General features: G+C 42.4%; 1 protein-coding gene across 1 annotated transcript in view; it reads right to left on the reverse strand.

Annotated features, from left to right (window-relative positions):
• eIF3c (eukaryotic translation initiation factor 3 subunit c) overlaps window positions 1-17,430 on the reverse strand; it is a 94,629-nt gene that overhangs the window by 60,844 nt on the left and 16,355 nt on the right. Inside the window, exons 2-3 of the mRNA XM_080271573.1 lie at window positions 6,305-6,434; window positions 3,751-3,883 (exon numbers count right to left, since the gene is read on the reverse strand). Coding sequence (XP_080127699.1) covers window positions 3,751-3,883; window positions 6,305-6,403 — 232 coding nt within the window. The 5' untranslated portion in view covers window positions 6,404-6,434. The remainder of the gene's footprint in view (window positions 1-3,750; window positions 3,884-6,304; window positions 6,435-17,430) is intronic.

Genomic DNA, 17,430 nt, shown 5'->3' on the forward strand with positions numbered 1-17,430 from the left:
CAAGGGTCACTGGTAGACATCAGGAAGGGCATCCGGTCATTAAATGCTACACGCTCCAGTCCAAAAGTCCTCTATCCAAGGGCAACACCTTAGCCCTTCTGGGATATCAGGCGTACAAAAAAAAAAAAAGCAAGCATCGTGCAGCTGCAACATTCAAGCCTCTGTTCCTTATCAAGGCCTTCATAACACCAGCTACTTCCTTCCTTGTGTCACTCTACTTTCCACTTCATTTGCACATTTTCCTCTCTTTTCAATTACTGTACCCAGGTACAGGTATTTGAACTCTCTCAGCAATTCCAGTCTCTCTCCATTCATTGTAACATCATGCTGGGAGTCACCTTCTCTCTCTATTACCATCACTTTAGTCTTTTCTACATTTACTCTCAGACATCAGCAAAACTCTGCATTAGTCTAACAAGCACTTGTCTGACATTTGCAAGCTGCACTGCATCATCTGCATACAACAAATTCGAGGTATACCATCCACAACCATTCATTACCAATGCCATCTCTCTCTCCATTACTTGTGTTTTTACTTTTCTCATCACCCCATCCATACTGTATATATATTTTATTCTTATTACATTTATGCAACTTTATTTCGTTTGGGAAAGATATCTCAAATAGGAAGAGTCCGATAATTCTAACTCCCTCTTCCTTCCTGGGAATCCCCTAATGGAAAGAACGGGACAAAACTTCTTCCTTTTGATGCCATCCCCCGCCACAACCTCACAAACAAAATACTCAACACAAACATGCACAATAACACAAAAAGATGGCTGGCAAACTACTTAGCAGGCAGATGTGCACATGTAACATTTGCCAGTCAGTCTTCTAACATCAGAAACTTCACAAACAGCATCCCCAAAGGATCCGTTTTGTCCCCTACACTCTTTAACCTATACATGCATGACGTACCCACACCCCACACACCACAGATACACATAGCTTCCTATGCAGATGATATAACACTTACATGTACGCACCAAAATGCAAACACAGCTGCATACATCATTCAACCTTACCTCAACACATTACATGAATGGTTCACCACAAACAGGCTCAAAATAGCCCCAGCCAAATCTACAGTGACCCTTCTCACAAACTGGACAGCAGAACACAGTCACATCCCACACCTCACCATAAACACTCCCCTACCACACACACATGCACCCAAAATCCTTGGTGTAACATACAATACATCAATGTCATTTAAACAACACATCACAAACATTAAAAATAAAATAACACCAAGACTCAATGCTCTGAGGTCACTTGCCCATACAACATTCGGACACAACAAAGAAACCACCACCACAGTATACAAACAATCCATACGTTCAGTGATGAATTATGCAAGCCCTGCCTGGGCTTCTAACCTCACCAAAACACACTACAACACTCTACAGACCATACAGAACAAGGCCCTAAAAATAATCGCAGGCTGCACAGCTACTACACCCACAGACCACCTACATCAAGAAACCAAAGTCCTCAAAGTCAAGGATCTCCTAGACATGAAAGGCACCCAGTTTCTTGCTGCAGCCTCCACAAACCCACAACATCCACTACAGTACTTGGCAGCACATCCACTCACACCAAGGAATATCAAAACAACACCCAGCACACCATACCATACACAAATACTGTCATCTCTCCCCCCTCACCCACCTCAGACCAGCTTCCAGAAGCATATCCACACTCAGCTCACTCGTCGCTCCATTCAGTCACTTAAAGACAATACACAGCTGCATGCACGACCTCCTGACATCCACCCTTCTGAATCCTATCGTCCTCGTGAGGACAGGGTCCACCTGGCCAGGCTGATATATGCACATCATCCAGCCCTCTTAAGCTACCAGAGCTCCGTCGCTGATGCCTGTCCAGGATGCAACACAGCACCCATACTATTAAGCACATTATGGAAGACTGCATTGCACACAATCACCTACGCCAACAACACAACATACACTCTTTGAGAGCTCTATGGGAAAGCCCGGTCTCGGCCATGGCCTTCCTAAGGGACTCGGGGCTGTTCGGCCAAACTGCCTAGGGAACAACTACTACTACTACTACTTCTTCTTCTTCCAAGCTATGCAACCCTCATGTGCATTTCTCACTGTCTCAAACACTCAACCTCCTCTTTCTTCTCTCTAAAGAATATCATGCACCAAATTCTTTCATCTCTCTAATATCATGCACAAAATTCTTTCAAATCAGGTACTTTTATACATCTTTTCTGACAATATTAAGTCAGTAATAAAATAGATAAAACTGCCATGTGAAGCTCGACTGCTACCTGTGTTCCTGATATGCCAGTTACCTTCAATTAAAACCATTGGTTGTGAGATGAGTTGTGATAGTTTGAAACACACATGGTTCCTGACTGATGGTATCACAAAACACTGACTATACTGTACAGGCCCTCCTTTTTTGGTTTACAGTATTTTATAGAAGTTGGCAATGAGAAAGCTTGGGACCGAGGAGTGGCTGTTAGAGTGGTTATGGCTATGTATGTGGATGCTCACACCCAGGTAAGGGTGAATGGAGATTTGAGTGATGAGTTTTCCATGAATGTTGGCATGCATCAGGAGTTGTCTTGAGTCCTTTATTGTTTGTCATGGTGTTTGAAGTTATCTAGGTAACTTCAGAAAAGGGCTCCTATGGGAGATGTTGTATGCTGATAACCTGGTGCTGACTGCAGAGAATGAAAGGGAGGTGAAGGAAAGACTTAGGAATAGGAGATATGGAATGGGGCACAAAGGTTTGAGAGTAAATGTGGATATAACAATTGTGATATCTAGGGCTGGTGGCAGTACTGTCAAAGCAGAGGGAGTGTGGTCATATGTGGTTTGCCAAAAGGGTGTGGGAGGCAGTTCCATCTTGTGCATTGTTTGTGATAAGTGGGTGCACAAGATATGTGGTATTAAAGGACTGTGAGATAATGATGATTTCATGTGTGTGGTGTGTTGGGAACTGCATGTAGAAATTGTCAAGTGCAAAAGAATTGATCTCCTTGGTGAGTCTCGAGTGATTTTTTTTATTTGGAGGACATGTTATGTGCTGGAGGTGGGGCAAGAATTAGTTCTGTGGCTGGAGTATGGAGTGGCTGGAGAGAGTTCATAGGTGTTTAGTGCATCCTTGAATGCAAGGCCTACAGGGGTTAGGATTATGATTGAAAAGTTGTGAGGAAGGATGAGACTGGAGTGTACTGTGATGAGGAGGGGCAGATTAAGATGGCTTGGGCATGTTGAGAGGAAGGAGAGGACAACTGGGCATATAAGGTGAGAAGGAAGAAAACTAAGGGTTGGGTAAAAAAAAATAAAGACCTGGGACAAGGTCTAGCGTGACTTAATGGATAAAGGACTGAATAGGGACGATGCCTAAGTTCGAGCAACGTGGAGGGCCACCATGAGGTGACCAAGGTTGACACGTGCAAGCATGCTGGAACCTTTATGAACGATACAATATGACTAGGCTATATAACTAGACATAAACCCTAAAACTGCAGCTACATAAAGACATCATTTAGAGTGTTCTCTACTTTTATGCAGGTTTGTTTTCAAGCCTTGAGTTTAGTCATACAGTGAGTGGGATCTAGAGTAGCTTAAGAATATTGCCAGCATATCCAGTTTTTGTTGCTAAGTGCCATTATATGCAAAAAACCATTTTACATGTTTTGAGAAGCCTATCCATAACATGAATAATAAGAGACTATTCATTCTCCAAAACAACAATTAAGGTACCAACTTGATAGGAGGTTTGCCATGTCCTTATTTTTCTTGTAGTTCTTTATGTTCTTGATGATATTCTTCAGTTCTTCATAGCGCTTTTCCTTGGCAGAACGAACCACGCGTTTGGTGTCCTCTTCATCCTCGCTGAACTGTTAAATTATCAAGTTAGTTTATTATCACCATAACTCAATCTCACTTTCATACCACCAGTACAGTAAAACTTTAATAAATCATCTGAGGAACAGCCACTCTGATAAAAGCAAGTTCACTATATCAAAATTTTCTGGATAGCTGTCACACAACAGTCCAATGAATGGAAAAGTCTAAAGAAATTCCCAGCGTCACTAACTCAAGAGTTGCCAGTGACTGCCAGCATGGTCAATATGGAAGGGGGGCTACCCCTGCAGAAACCAGAAGTCGTATATTTTCTAATATCTCTCCCATGATAGTTATTGATACACCGTATGTAAGCTCTTCATGACATTATTCTTCAGTAGTTATACTAATTTCCAACATATGCCTAAGCGTGATCAATGCAGTAATACTCTTACTAGAAGCCATAAAATACATCAGGTATGACAGCATTCATCTCACACATACAAGTCTCTAGCTCCATGTTTGGTTTGAAACTCATATAATTTAGTTTTCTAAAAGAACAATGCTTCATCTGAAAAATGCTGAAGAATACTTGCAAAGTTTTTCGTACGAAAATTGTACGTTATTTAAAGTTGAAATCGTGCGGAGATAACGCTTGCGATAGAAAGAGAACGTAAGGCCTTCATTTTCTTTAACCCTCTCAGGCGCAGGTGGTTTGAGTTGTTAGATTGTTTAACCCGCGGCGTCCCATCGACGTGAATTAACGTCCACACGTTTTGTCACTGCCAATCCCGTCGACGTACATAAACGTGAATCAATTGCAAGGTCCCTAATTTGCACAATTTTCAATTTTCGCGAGTGATTTTTGGCACGTTTACACGGGACACCTTCCTCTACAAGATGCCAGGCAGGGACAATGCCTTACCCGGCATGACCTCCTCCCCTCCCTGCATGCCCTTTTCTCAGCAATTCACCTGTTATCAGTGACCTGGCCAGTAAAGCCACGTCATGCCACGGTACGAAATTCAGGGCCAGAGTGATTCCCCAATCGATGACAATGTGGAGGACAAACATTAGAGGAAGAAACAGTCAGAAATGATGATCAGGTAATGTGGCAAAAAAAGGTCAGGAATGGTGATGAGTTAGTGAGTGAAACAATGCTTATAATGCCTATATTACCGTTTGCAAACAAATATACTCTCGTACTACATATAAATTCGTACCAAATAAATAAATAAATACCGTTTATGAGTGGTGTGGAATAGTTATCCTTCCACAGAACTCGTTTTCTTTGCAGCCAGCCTGATAGAAAACCCTGTAAGGTAAGGAGGTACTCCTACCTGGATCAAGTATTTTAAACCTCAGGTGAGCGATTTCTCTATGAATTTTCGATGTTTCTCACCAAAAGCGGAGGTTTGAGCCAAAAAAAAAAAAAATCCAAAAATGGTCGACATTGGGGGGAGTCAGTGGTGGAAAAGTGGTCAGGATGGGGCGGGTTAACAACCTGTAAAGCGCACCATGACACGAATCGGGTAAAATAAAAATACCAAAATATGACACACATCGGCGAGAAACTTGTGTCCTCCTTTGTTTGACACGATGTGCATCACGATGCGTTGTACGGAATGGTATTTAATGACTCGATTGGAGTCCGTGCATGAAAGGGCTAATTCATTTTATGGTATACGAAGTTAGTTTGTAACAGCAGAGGTCGTGGTTTCAAAAGTAGCATAAAGGATCCTTTATGAACTATGAAAATATATTACCATCAATCATCCAATCCTATGTTCATATTCAGAAAAAAAGCCAGAGAAAGCCAAATTACAAGAAAAAGCCAGCCAGCTATTTTTGGGAACCAACCACTTCAAAAAAAGGGCCAAAGTTGAATAATTTTGTCTAAAAAAGGCCAACCAGGCAACCCTGGTCCAGCAGGGCAGACGACACACAAAGGGTTTCTGTTCTTGGTTGAAACAAATGATCCTGAGCTGCGCCATGCTAATATTTCTTATCGAAGAATTGTTACACATTTCTTTTAAGCCTAATTATTTTTGTGCTGCTGAACAAATATATGAAATGGATGAGAAATACAGCTTATCGATATTTGAGGACGGAAATAATATCCGTCCCAATACTGAGACGGTTGACTCAGACCATCAATTTCTCCTATTTGACTATATTACAGTCTCTCTTACTTGTAGCAGTGGGTAAAAACGCTGTTATAATTTCTCCCTTCCTTTTAGTGACACAGAGGGCAGATAAAATGAACAGGGTTTAGTTGATCGACTTTATTGTCAAAAATGAAATAATCTGGTGAAAAGTGGCAGTTTTTCCTTGGTTAGTGACATCGGGAATTAACGGTATATCTAACACCAAAGAGTAAAACATGCTGTACATACTGATGTTACCTCTTATAATGACAGCTACTGATACTGTAAAATATAACACACTACAGTTTATGCATTACATGGACTTACAGCAAAGGCAGCAGCAGAGATTCCAGTTGGCTCAGGCTGCAACTCTTCACTGACATCTGAGTCAGACTCAGAGTCAGACATAAAGAATCTGGATGTCATGATGGTGGTGGTGAAGGGCACTCAGTAACACCTGCAATTGTAACAACATTAATTAATATTACAATTAATACTTGTGGTGAGGATATGGAGAATGTGAGTGCATTCAAGTACTTGGGTAGTGTGATGAGTAAGGATGGAACATTGGGGGATGAAATGCGTGGAAGGGTACAGCAGGGAGGGAAGGTTGTTGGTTCACTGAAAGCAATGATGAGAAATAGCGAGGTGAGTATGGAAGTTAAGAAGTGACTGCATGATAGTATTGTGATCCCTACCTTGACGTATGAAAGCGAGGCATGGACCTTGCAAGAGGGGAACAAGTCAAGAGTGAGAGCAGCGGAAATGAGTTACTTGAGGGGAGCATGTGGCGTGAAGTGGAGGGACAGGTTGACGAATGAAGTGAAGGAACATTGTGGGGTGGATGTGGATGTGGTTGAGAAGATTAGGAGAAATACACTGAGGTGGTTTGGACATGTGGAGAGAATGGAGAATGAAAGACTGACTAAGAGGGTATATGTAGGTGAGGTGGAGGGAGGGAGAGGGAGGGGTAGACCGAGGATGAGGTGGAGGGATGGAGTTGAGAGGTATATGAGGGAGGGGGGAGTGAGTTGGGGGGAGGGTAGTCAAATGGTGGGTGACAGCGACTTGGTGGCGTTTTGTCTGCGGCCACCCTTTGTGGGATTAGGGTGTCGGGCTATAGATAGATAGATAGACTACTTGTGTAGACGGCTATCGTTCTTCTCCTAGATCTATTAACAGTGGTGTTCCTCAGGGCTCTGTCCTATCACCAACTCTCTTCCTTTTATTCATCAATGACCTTCTAAGCTGTACCTCTAACCCTATCCACTCATACGCTGATGACTCCACCCTTCACCTTTCCATTCGATTCCCACAACGCCCATCTCAGCAGTTACTTCAACAGGCAAGGGATGAGGCTATGGCACACCTAATGTCTGACTTGGCTCGTATCTCTGACAGGGGTATAAATAATCTGGTTGTTGTTAATGCATCAAAGACACAGTTTTTACACCTATCAACCCAACAAAATCTTCCACAGGTATACCCACTTGTGTTTAATAATACTCAACTTAATCCTGCATCATCGTTGAACATGCTTGGGGTTTCATTTGCTCGGGACTTGTCTTGGAAAGATCATATTACATCTCTTGTAAAATCTGCATCCAAGCAATTGGGTGTGCTAAGCCGACTCCATTCCTTCTTTACCCCTGCACAATTGTTGACTCTATACAGGGGTTTTATCCGCCCCTGTGTGGAGTACAACTCTCATGTGTGGGGAGGCTCCCCACATACAGCTCTTCTCAATAGGGTGGAGTCAAAGGCTTTTCGTCTCATTAACTCTCCCCCTCTTACTGACTCCCTTCAACCTCTGTCTCTTCACCACAATGTTGCATCTTTATCTCTTTTCTATCGCTACTTCAATGGTCACTGTTCCTCTGAACTGTCTGCATGCATTCCTCCACCTCTACGACGGGCGCGTAGCACCCGTCTAGCAGGAAACTCTCACCCTTTTTCTGTCCAACTCTCTAATGCAAGAGTTAACCGTTACTCCCAGTCCTTCATTTATACAACAGGTCAACTCTGGATCTGTCTCCCTCTGTCTGTATTTCCTGCTTCCTATGCTCTCCAGTCTTTCAAACGCAGTGTGTCCAGGCATCTCGAAATGAATGGATCTTGAATTTGGCTCTCTCTTGTATTTTGTTTTTCTCTTGGAAGGAACAGTTTTGCGGGCTCATTGCCTTTGGTTCCTTCTTCCTCACATCTAATAAAAAAATAAAAAAAAAACTAATGCCAGACTACTTTATTCAGCTGCAACAACATCAAAGGGGCCAGAGTTTTAATACTGTTATTGGCAACACAAGGTATGGACACGCTCAGTAGCCATTTTACTCTAGCAGACTGATTCAGTAACAGTGTTAATCCATTACAAGTTGTTTAATCATCACTAACCTAACCTAACCCAACCTAACCTAACTTACTCGTCTAACAAAAATGACTAGTAAACAACTGGATTTGGGAGCCCAATCAACCTCCTGACCTGTGGGACATCACTATCAGTACAGAATACTGTAATTTTACTGCCCTTAATACAAGTTATGGAATTTCTTTAACTTAACCATTCATTTCTATTTCTATTTTTTTTTTATGTTTCCCATGTTTCAAATGTTTTCACTGCTCATTTCTATCGGAAATGCCCTATTTTGCAATTTTTCACCCTCCTTCCCCCACCATCACCACAGCAAAATAGGGCATTTCTGACAAAACTGTGCATTGAAAATCAAAGCACATGAAAAACTATCACAAAAGCTATGCCTCCCCAGACCCACCCCAAGTCATTAAACATCTGAACTATTACAAAATCTAACCCAAAAACCCACTCAATCTTTCCATGTACTTACCATCCTGACCTGACACAGTTTCACAATGAACATAACACCCCAGAAAGACATATTAATGAAGGAAATGCTACAGAGAAGACCCCCTACTCTGATGTCAAAGAAAACACTGAAAATACCATAGGACTGTGATGAGTTGACATAGAGTGCAAGAGGCAGACTGAAAAAGGCATGGAATGAGGTTCTAAAGTGTGACCTCATGGATAAGGGACTGAACAGGGAGGCTGCAGAGAGCAAGCAGCATATAGACCTGCCATTAACTGACCACAGTCAACACATGCAAGCATGTTGGAGCCTTTATAAACAAAACGACGACAAATTTATATAACTTAAATCATAACCCTGGTTTTTATATTTCTACACTGTGTTTTACACTCATATATTCCCTCATTCTCTAAAGCTTCCCTACTTTCCTGGCCATCCAAAAGGGGAAGAAAATCTATCTATCTATTGCCAGACGCCTTCATCCCGTAAGGGGTGGCCACAAACAAATCGCCTCAATGTCGCCCTGTCCCCCGCCATTTCACTGCCCTGCCCCCAGCTCACATCCCCCTCTCTCCTATACCTCTCCACACCATCCTTCCATCTCATTCTCAGCCTCCCCCTCCCTCTCCCCCCCCCTCCACCTCACTTACACACACTCTCCTCAGTCTCTCACTCTCCATCCTCTCCACATGGCCAAACCACCTCAATGTGTTTCTCCTACTGCTTCCTATCACATCCACAGCCACAACACAATGCTCCTTCACTTCCTCATTTCTCAGTCTGTCTCTCCATGTGACTCCACATGCTCCTCTCAAATAACTCATTTCCACTGCTCTCACTCTTGACTTCTGTCCCTCCAACAAGGTCCAAGCTTCACTTCCATACGTTAGAGTTGGCATCACAATACTGTCATGTACTAACTTTTTCACTTCCATGCTCACTTCCCTGTTTCTTATCACTGCTTTCAAGGAACCAGCAACTTTTCTTCCTTGTTGTACCTTTTCAAGCACTTCACCCTCTAAACTTCCATCCTTACTTATCACACTACCCAAGTACTTGAATGCACTCACATTTTCCATAATTAAAATATCCAGACAGTAATGCGGTATTTCCAAATTTCCTATTGGAATGAAGTGTTGACAGGACAGTGTTATTTTTATAAATTTGCACGCATAGTGCACTTTTTTTTATTTTTTTAATCTTTTTTTTTTTTATTATTTTTTTTTTTACGTTTGCAAATACAGGGATACAATATTGTCCTTCATACTGGTTATAACTTATATTTTACAAAATATGAAGTGCCGGTACTATCTTTTACTGTATTTTAATCAGCAAGCACTATTTTACTAACCTAAATCATAGTTTTACGGTTGTCTCCTGTCTGATGTATATAAAGATTTGCTTTATGACTGCACCTACTTTTGCCATCAAACAGCTGTGTGATTACTCAGCACACCACGATTACCAAACGTTCTTAATATACTACACTGTTCTGACATAATTTTTACATGAAGCACATCTTAGTCTGCACACTGTGAGGTAGGTTATAATCATTAGAGGGGGTAGGTTTCAGCATCCCTTCAGTTAAGCTTCCACTGCGATTTACGTTTTTAATCTGAGTTTACGAAACTTATATCATACTAAGTCAGCAGCATCAGCAGCAAACATGCTGTTGCTGGAATTTAGGGGGCTTGCTTTCACATCACAATGTAGGTATACTGTAGACCCTCTCTATACCAGATTAACTGGGGAGAAGCCCAACCCAATTAAGCCGATTATCCGGGAAGTTTGATGGTCCCCCCTAAAGTGGGATTTCAAGCACATAACGAAAAATAAAAAAGTAAAACAGCATACTGTAATGCAGTAATCTCCTGATTATCCGGATGACCACTACCTGGACAATCCACTACCCAGACGCTGTGATCTGGCTGTTCCAAACTATTATTCGTAGCTACATTTTTTCCCACTATCTATCTATCTATCTATCTATTGCCAGACGCCTCAGTCCCGTTTGGGGTGGCCACAAACAAATCGCCTCCAAGTCGCCCTGTCCCCCGCCATTTCACTCCCCTGCTCCCAACTCACACCCCCTCTCTCATATACCTCTCCACCCCATCCCTCCATCTCATCCTCGGCCTCCCCCTACCTCTTTCCCCCTCCACCTCACTCACATACACTCTCTTCGTCAGTCTTTCACCCTCCATCCTCTCCACATGGCCACTATCTGGACAAAATGATTGTGTCTGTTTGGAAATTACAGTCGTGCGAAAAATTTCTGCCCGGATGGGCGCGAATTGAACAAAGGCGTCACCATGTCTGGCTGGTGAATTTACCCTATGTTCACCAGAGACTCCCTTCACTCAGTCTTAGTTCCTGCATGGCGATGTAAACAGTTGTTATAGCAGCACGTGGTAGTTTTTGTGGTTGTTCCCTAACTGCCTCTGGCCATGATATTCCTTGCACACCTCTTCCTAGGGCATGTGATGATGGCCCCTTCACCAGGGAAAAGGAAAAGGGTAGCGCTGACTCTTTAGAAGTGGGAGATCCTGGGTAAGACTGATGCGGGATGGTTGAATCATGGTGTCGATGCTGATTTTATTCTAGCTAACTTGCCTGTACCAAGATTTTATTCTATTTTACCATTAAATTTTGTGTGCCTACTGCATTTTAAGGTCTGCTTGACTAGACAGTGGTAAACAACAGGAACATGTGTTGTATGATGTACTGTAGTGGCCTTTTACACTGGATTTCAAACTTTGGTTATGTACGAATGGGGGCCAGGGGAGAAGTCCACTATCTGGATGAAGCCACTTCCCGGGCATGCGTTTGGCTCTATTACGTCGGATAATCAAGGGATTACTGTACTAATAATGAAAACCATAACCATTTTACACTAACTTGGCCCATGATTCCATCCCCTGGTCATAGCACTTCTTCATGTCTAGCCGAAGTGGGTGGGATTACACTAACTAGGCCCAAGATTCCACCCCCTGGTCATAACTCTCCTTCATGACTAGCTGAAGTGGGTGGGAAAAACTGTCACCAGCATCAGTAACTGCATTCTGAGGCACCCCGTGCACAGGAAGCGATCCAGTAGGCCAGTATCATACGCCCAAGGTAACGGATAGTATGCTGTACATTAAACGAAAAAAAAGTGTCTGGCAGGCCCAGAGTTGTTCAGTAGGTGTGCATGGTTTTTGCTATTTATTGGATGGTATCCAATATGTACAATGGCTTGTCCAGGGTTCTCAAAGTGTTCATTAAATCTGACATCTGGTTCAGCAAGGCATGATAAAGTGAGGGTTTATTGTATTTTGTTTGCTTACCAATGAATGTTTACCTATGAAAAATTAGTGGGAAATAATAAGTGGACTTCTTGTATGGTTCCACCTCTAAAACATGTGTTGCCCAATGTATCTGTCATAACGGGGCTTGAATGTGGCCATTGTGGGTGCTGTGACTATACTCTCAGGAAGTGAGTTACAATTATCACTCACTCTCATTGCAAACCAGTTGCCTTTCAGGGTCGTTCTCCAATGGTCGGGCTTCATGAGTTTCAAGGAGTGTCCTCTCAACTGGTTTGTGTTGAGTCTGAAGAACTTAAAGAAAAGAACGTCTTCATATCCATGCATAAGTTTGAATGTTTCAATCATATCCCCTCTCTTCCTTCTTTCACTTAACATCCGAAGTCCGGGTTGCCTGCATCTCTCCCCATATGGCTATCCCTCCAGTTCTGGAACCAGCTTTGTCGCTCGCCGCTGCACTCACTCCAGTGTCAGGATATCTTTCAATAAATATGGCAACCAGCACTACTCTCCATAGTCAAGAACAAGATGCATCAATGAGAGATAAAGTGGTACAAGGACTCCTTTACTCAAGGCGGTGAAGTTTTTTGATGACTCCAAGTCTACTGTTGGCCTTCACTGCTACCTGAATGACGTGTATTTACCTAATTGTATTTAACTAATTGTGACATAAAGGAAATGAGTTATGCTTGTGGGGTCCCATCTCTGTTTCTCAATAAGTCAAATTTTTCTTTAAACTCGTTTAAGTTTTTAGACTGGACGAACTCTTTGTCTAGGCTATTCCACATGTCTAAACATCTATAAGGAAAACTATATTTCTTGATATCCTTCAAGCAGCATGGCTTCTTCAATTTGATTCCATGTCCTCTTCTTACTCTCTTGTCCCATACAAACAGATCTTCTTTGTCAATTTTATCTACTCCCATCATGGTCCTGAACACACTGCAATCATGTCGCCTCTCTTTCTCCTTTCTTCTAAGGAAGGCAAATCCAGCTTTTCCAGCCTTTCTCTGTACGACGGGGCTGCCAGACTAGGGACCATCTTGGTTGCTGTTCTTTGTATTCTCTCAACCTTGTTTATATCTTTCTTTTTATGTGGAGACCACACTACTGCTGCATATTCTGACCTGGGGCGGATCATGGCCACTACCAATTTTTTTTATCATATCCTCATCCATATAATGAAATGTTACTCTTATATTAGTCGAGAGTTTATATGTCTCTCTAAATGTCTTGTTAATAAGTTTTTCAGGTGACACACTACCCTGGACCAGCACTCCCATATCGTTCTCTTCTCTCGCTTTTGCGATTGGTTCATTACCCATCAAATAATTCAGCGATGGCCTCTTGGTACTTTTACCCATTTCCAATATTTTACATTTCTTTCCACTGAATTTAATTTCCCACATCCAGCTCCAATAGTGTATCCTATCCAGATCCTCCTGCAGCATTCTACAATCCTCCTCAACCTCTATCCTCCTCAAGATCTTTGCATCATCAGCAAACAGATTTGCATAACTGTTCACTCCATCTACCATATCATTTACATAAATCAGCAACATTACTGGCTCCAACACCGAGCCCTGTGGAACTCCACTTGTTACTTCCCTCCATGCAGACATCATATCCATTATTACTGTCCTCATTTGTCTGTTTCTCAAAAAGTCTCTCATCCATTCCAGGAGGTTCCCTTTCAGTCCTCCTATATGCTCTAGTTTCCACATTAGTCTCTTATGGGGTACCTTGTCAAAGGCCTTCTCCAAATCTAAAAACACACAATCCACCCAACCATCTCTCTCCTGTAGCATGTCAATCGCTCTTGAGTAAAAGCTCAACAAGTTGGAAACACGAACTTCCACTTCTGAATCCAAACTGACTCTCAGCCAAAATATTCAACTCTTCCAGATATTTCATCCATCTATCTTTCAGAATTCTCTCGCACAATTTTGCGACCATGCTGGTTAGGGACACTGGTCTATTATTCAGGGGTTCTTCCCTGTTTCCTCCCTTATAAATTGGTACTGTACATTTGACCTCTTCCATTCTTGAGGCACTTTCCCCTCTTCCAGAGAACACACAATTAAACCGGGAATCTTATCCGCCCAATTAGTGATTCCATCTGGTCCTGGGGCTTTCCTTACATACTGAGTTTCCAGTAATTTATACACTTCCTGTACTTCCACTTCTACCATATATCTTTTATCACTACATTTCTAGTCACTCTCTCCCCCTTCCACAAACTCCTTTTCATTAGTGAAATCTGACTGGAAACATTTGTTCATTTTTCTGCTTGCATTTCCGCATCTTTATAGACCTCTCCTTCTAGTTTCAGTTTGGTGATTCCTTTCTTTTGTTTCAGTTGGCCATTGACAAATCTATAAAACAGTTTGGGTTCATCCTATCATACCTTTATCAAAATTCCTTTCTTCCTCTCTACACAATCCTCTGTATTCATTTCTAGTTCTTTTATATTCTTCCTTTGTTCTGTTGTTACCTCTCTTTCTCCAGTTGTTCCACGCCGTATCTCTCTCTTTTTTTGCTATCATAGACCTTCAATTAAACCAATCCTTCTTCCTGTTTTCTTTCCCCCTCACTCTTGGCACATATTTTTCCACTCCCGAATTATAGAGGTCTAGAAAGATACCGGTATCCCACTTCCTCTGTATCTCTCTCGTTTCTCTGAATTTTCTCCAATCCACATTTTCGAAAAATTTTCTCAATCCTGTAAAGTTTGCATTCCCAAAGTTGTATCTTCCCTACCTATAAAGCTCATCTCTTGGCTCCACATTCCCTATTATTGTCTGGAACTCAATGACCACATTTCCTATAGGACACAGATATTAGTAAGATTAGTAAGAGGTAAGAAGAGAGTGGATGAGGAATTTGGAAGGAATCTGAGTGTAAAGTGGAGGGACTAAGGAACTGTTCTGGAAAGAGGTGAAGAGAGTAAGAGAGGGTGGAAGAGAAGTTAGCAGGGGAGTGAAAGATAAAAATGGCAGATTACTAGTGGAGAAGGGAGAAAAAGTGAGCAGATGGAGAGAACACTTAGGAATTGTTGAACATAGAGAATGGAAGTAATGCGAGTATAAGTGGCTGTGGAATGGCTGGGAGAAGGAGGGAGGTGAGAAGACAGGAAGAAATCAGTAGGACGGAAGTTGTGGAAGCAATGAAGAAAGTCAAATTGGGGAAAGCCCAAGGAATTGATGGAGTGTGTGGTGAAATGCTGAAGCATGGGGGAGAGATAGTAGTAGAATGGATGTGGTAGATGTGCAGATTGGCCTGGGAGGAAGGTAAGAGTCCCAGAGGATTGGAAGTCAGGTATAATTATTCCCTTGTACAAAGGAAAAGGGGAAAAAGAAGTGTGTGGTAATCACAGGGGCATTTGTCTTCTTAGTGTAATAAGAAAAGTGTATGGTAGGATACTTATTGACAGAGTTAGGGATATAACAGAGGAATTAGTTGGAGAAGAACAGGGAGGCTTTAGGAAGGGAAGGGGTTGTGTAGGTCAGATATTCATTCATAGATCTTTTGTGGAAAATTTTCTAGAGAAGGGAAAGAAGTTGCATGCGGCTTTCATGGATTTGGAGAAAGCATTAGTGGTAGGTGGTGGCGACCATCATCCACTCACTTGATGTAGTGCTGTCTACTTCTTCCTTAGCCTTATCATTCTTTTTCTGTGCCTGCCCTCCTCTCTTCCTATTTCTCCCATCTTTCCTGTCACTACTTATTGCTTTTCTTTCCGTTACAGGTGGCTTTACATTAAGTGACAAGCCAAATGGTTTCCTGTAAGCTAAGAAACCATTTACAACGCTGGGTGGTAACCATATAACTGAACCATACGTGCTCCCTACATGTCAAGTGGGTTGGTGGAGGGTTAGTGCCCCTCCCTGTAAAACAAATAATTTAAGAGTCAAATGGCCACCCCGTACAGAATTATGGCATCTGGCAATAGACAGATAGACAGATATAACAGGGTGGATAGATAAGGATTGTGGAAAGTATTAAGAATATATGGAGTAGATGGGAAGTTGTTGAATGCTGTGAAGAGTATGTATGATGGTGCTAAGGCTGCAGTGCGTATGGATGGTGAACTGAGTGAATTTTTCTCTTTGATAGTTGGGTTGAAACAGGGATGTGTCATGTCTCCATGGCTGTTCAATCTGTACATGGATGGGGTAATAAAAGAGGTACAAGGTAGGGCAGTGGATGTTGGAGTGGCCCTAGTGAGAGAGGGTAGTGTTTGGAAACTCCCTGTATTGTTGTTTGCAGATGATACTGTGTTGTTATGTGAAGACAAAGGGGCGCTGCAAGGCTTGGTGGATGAGTTTGGGAGAGTGTGTAAGAAACGGAATCTAAAGGTGAATGTAGGGAAGAGTAAAGTTATGGTCTTTGAGAGATGTGAACTCAGTGAATGTACAGTGAGGTTGGATGGTGAGGAAATGGAAAATGTGAGTACGTTTAAGTACTTGGGTAGTGTGATGAGTAAGGATGGAGGTTTGGAGGGTGAAATGCTTGAAAGGGTACAACAAGAAAGAAAGGCTGCTGGTTCCTTGAAAGCAGTGATAAGAAACAGGGAAGTGAGCATGGAAGTGAAAAAGTTATTACATGACAGTATTGTGATACCAACTCTAACGTATGGAAGTGAAGCTTGGACGTTGTTGGAAGGACACAAGAGAGAGAGCAGTGGAAATGAGTTATTTAAGATGAGCCTGTGGAGTCACATGGAGAGACAGCCTGACAAATGGGAATATAAAGGAGAATTGTGGTATGGATGTGGATGTGATAGGAAGCATTAGGAGGAAAACACTGAGGTGGTTCGGCCATGTGGAGAGGATGGAGGGTGAGAAACTGACAAGGAGAGTGTATGTGAGTGAGATGGAGGGGGGGAGAGGGAGGGGGAGGCCAAGGAAAGATGGAGGGTTGGAGTGGAGAGGTATAAGAGAGGGGGGGTTTGAGTTGGGAGCAGGGCAGTGAAATTGCGGGGGACGGGGCGACAAGGAGGCGATTTGTTTGTGGCCACCCCGTACGGGATTAAGGCATCTGGCAAGAGATAGACAGATAGACACAGATATTTCAAAGAGTCTATTACATCGGGTTCTTTGGTAAACAGTAAATCTAATCTTGCTGGTGAGTCCTCACCTCGGAACCGTGTCTCTTCTTTGACCCATTGCATCATCACACTGTTCACTCTTGTATTTAATAATATGGTGCCCCACGAATCTTCGCTGCCTCCTGAGTCCCATTCCTCCCAGTTCACCTCTTTACAGTTGAAGTCACCCATTAAAATTATGTTGTTACTTTTCTCAATCATTTTCTGTAAATAACT

The sequence above is a fragment of the Coenobita brevimanus genome, chromosome 46, assembly GCF_032717465.1.
Source record: "Coenobita brevimanus isolate Jiangsu-jjx chromosome 46, ASM3271746v2, whole genome shotgun sequence".
Taxonomy (NCBI): Eukaryota; Metazoa; Arthropoda; class Malacostraca; order Decapoda; family Coenobitidae; genus Coenobita; species Coenobita brevimanus.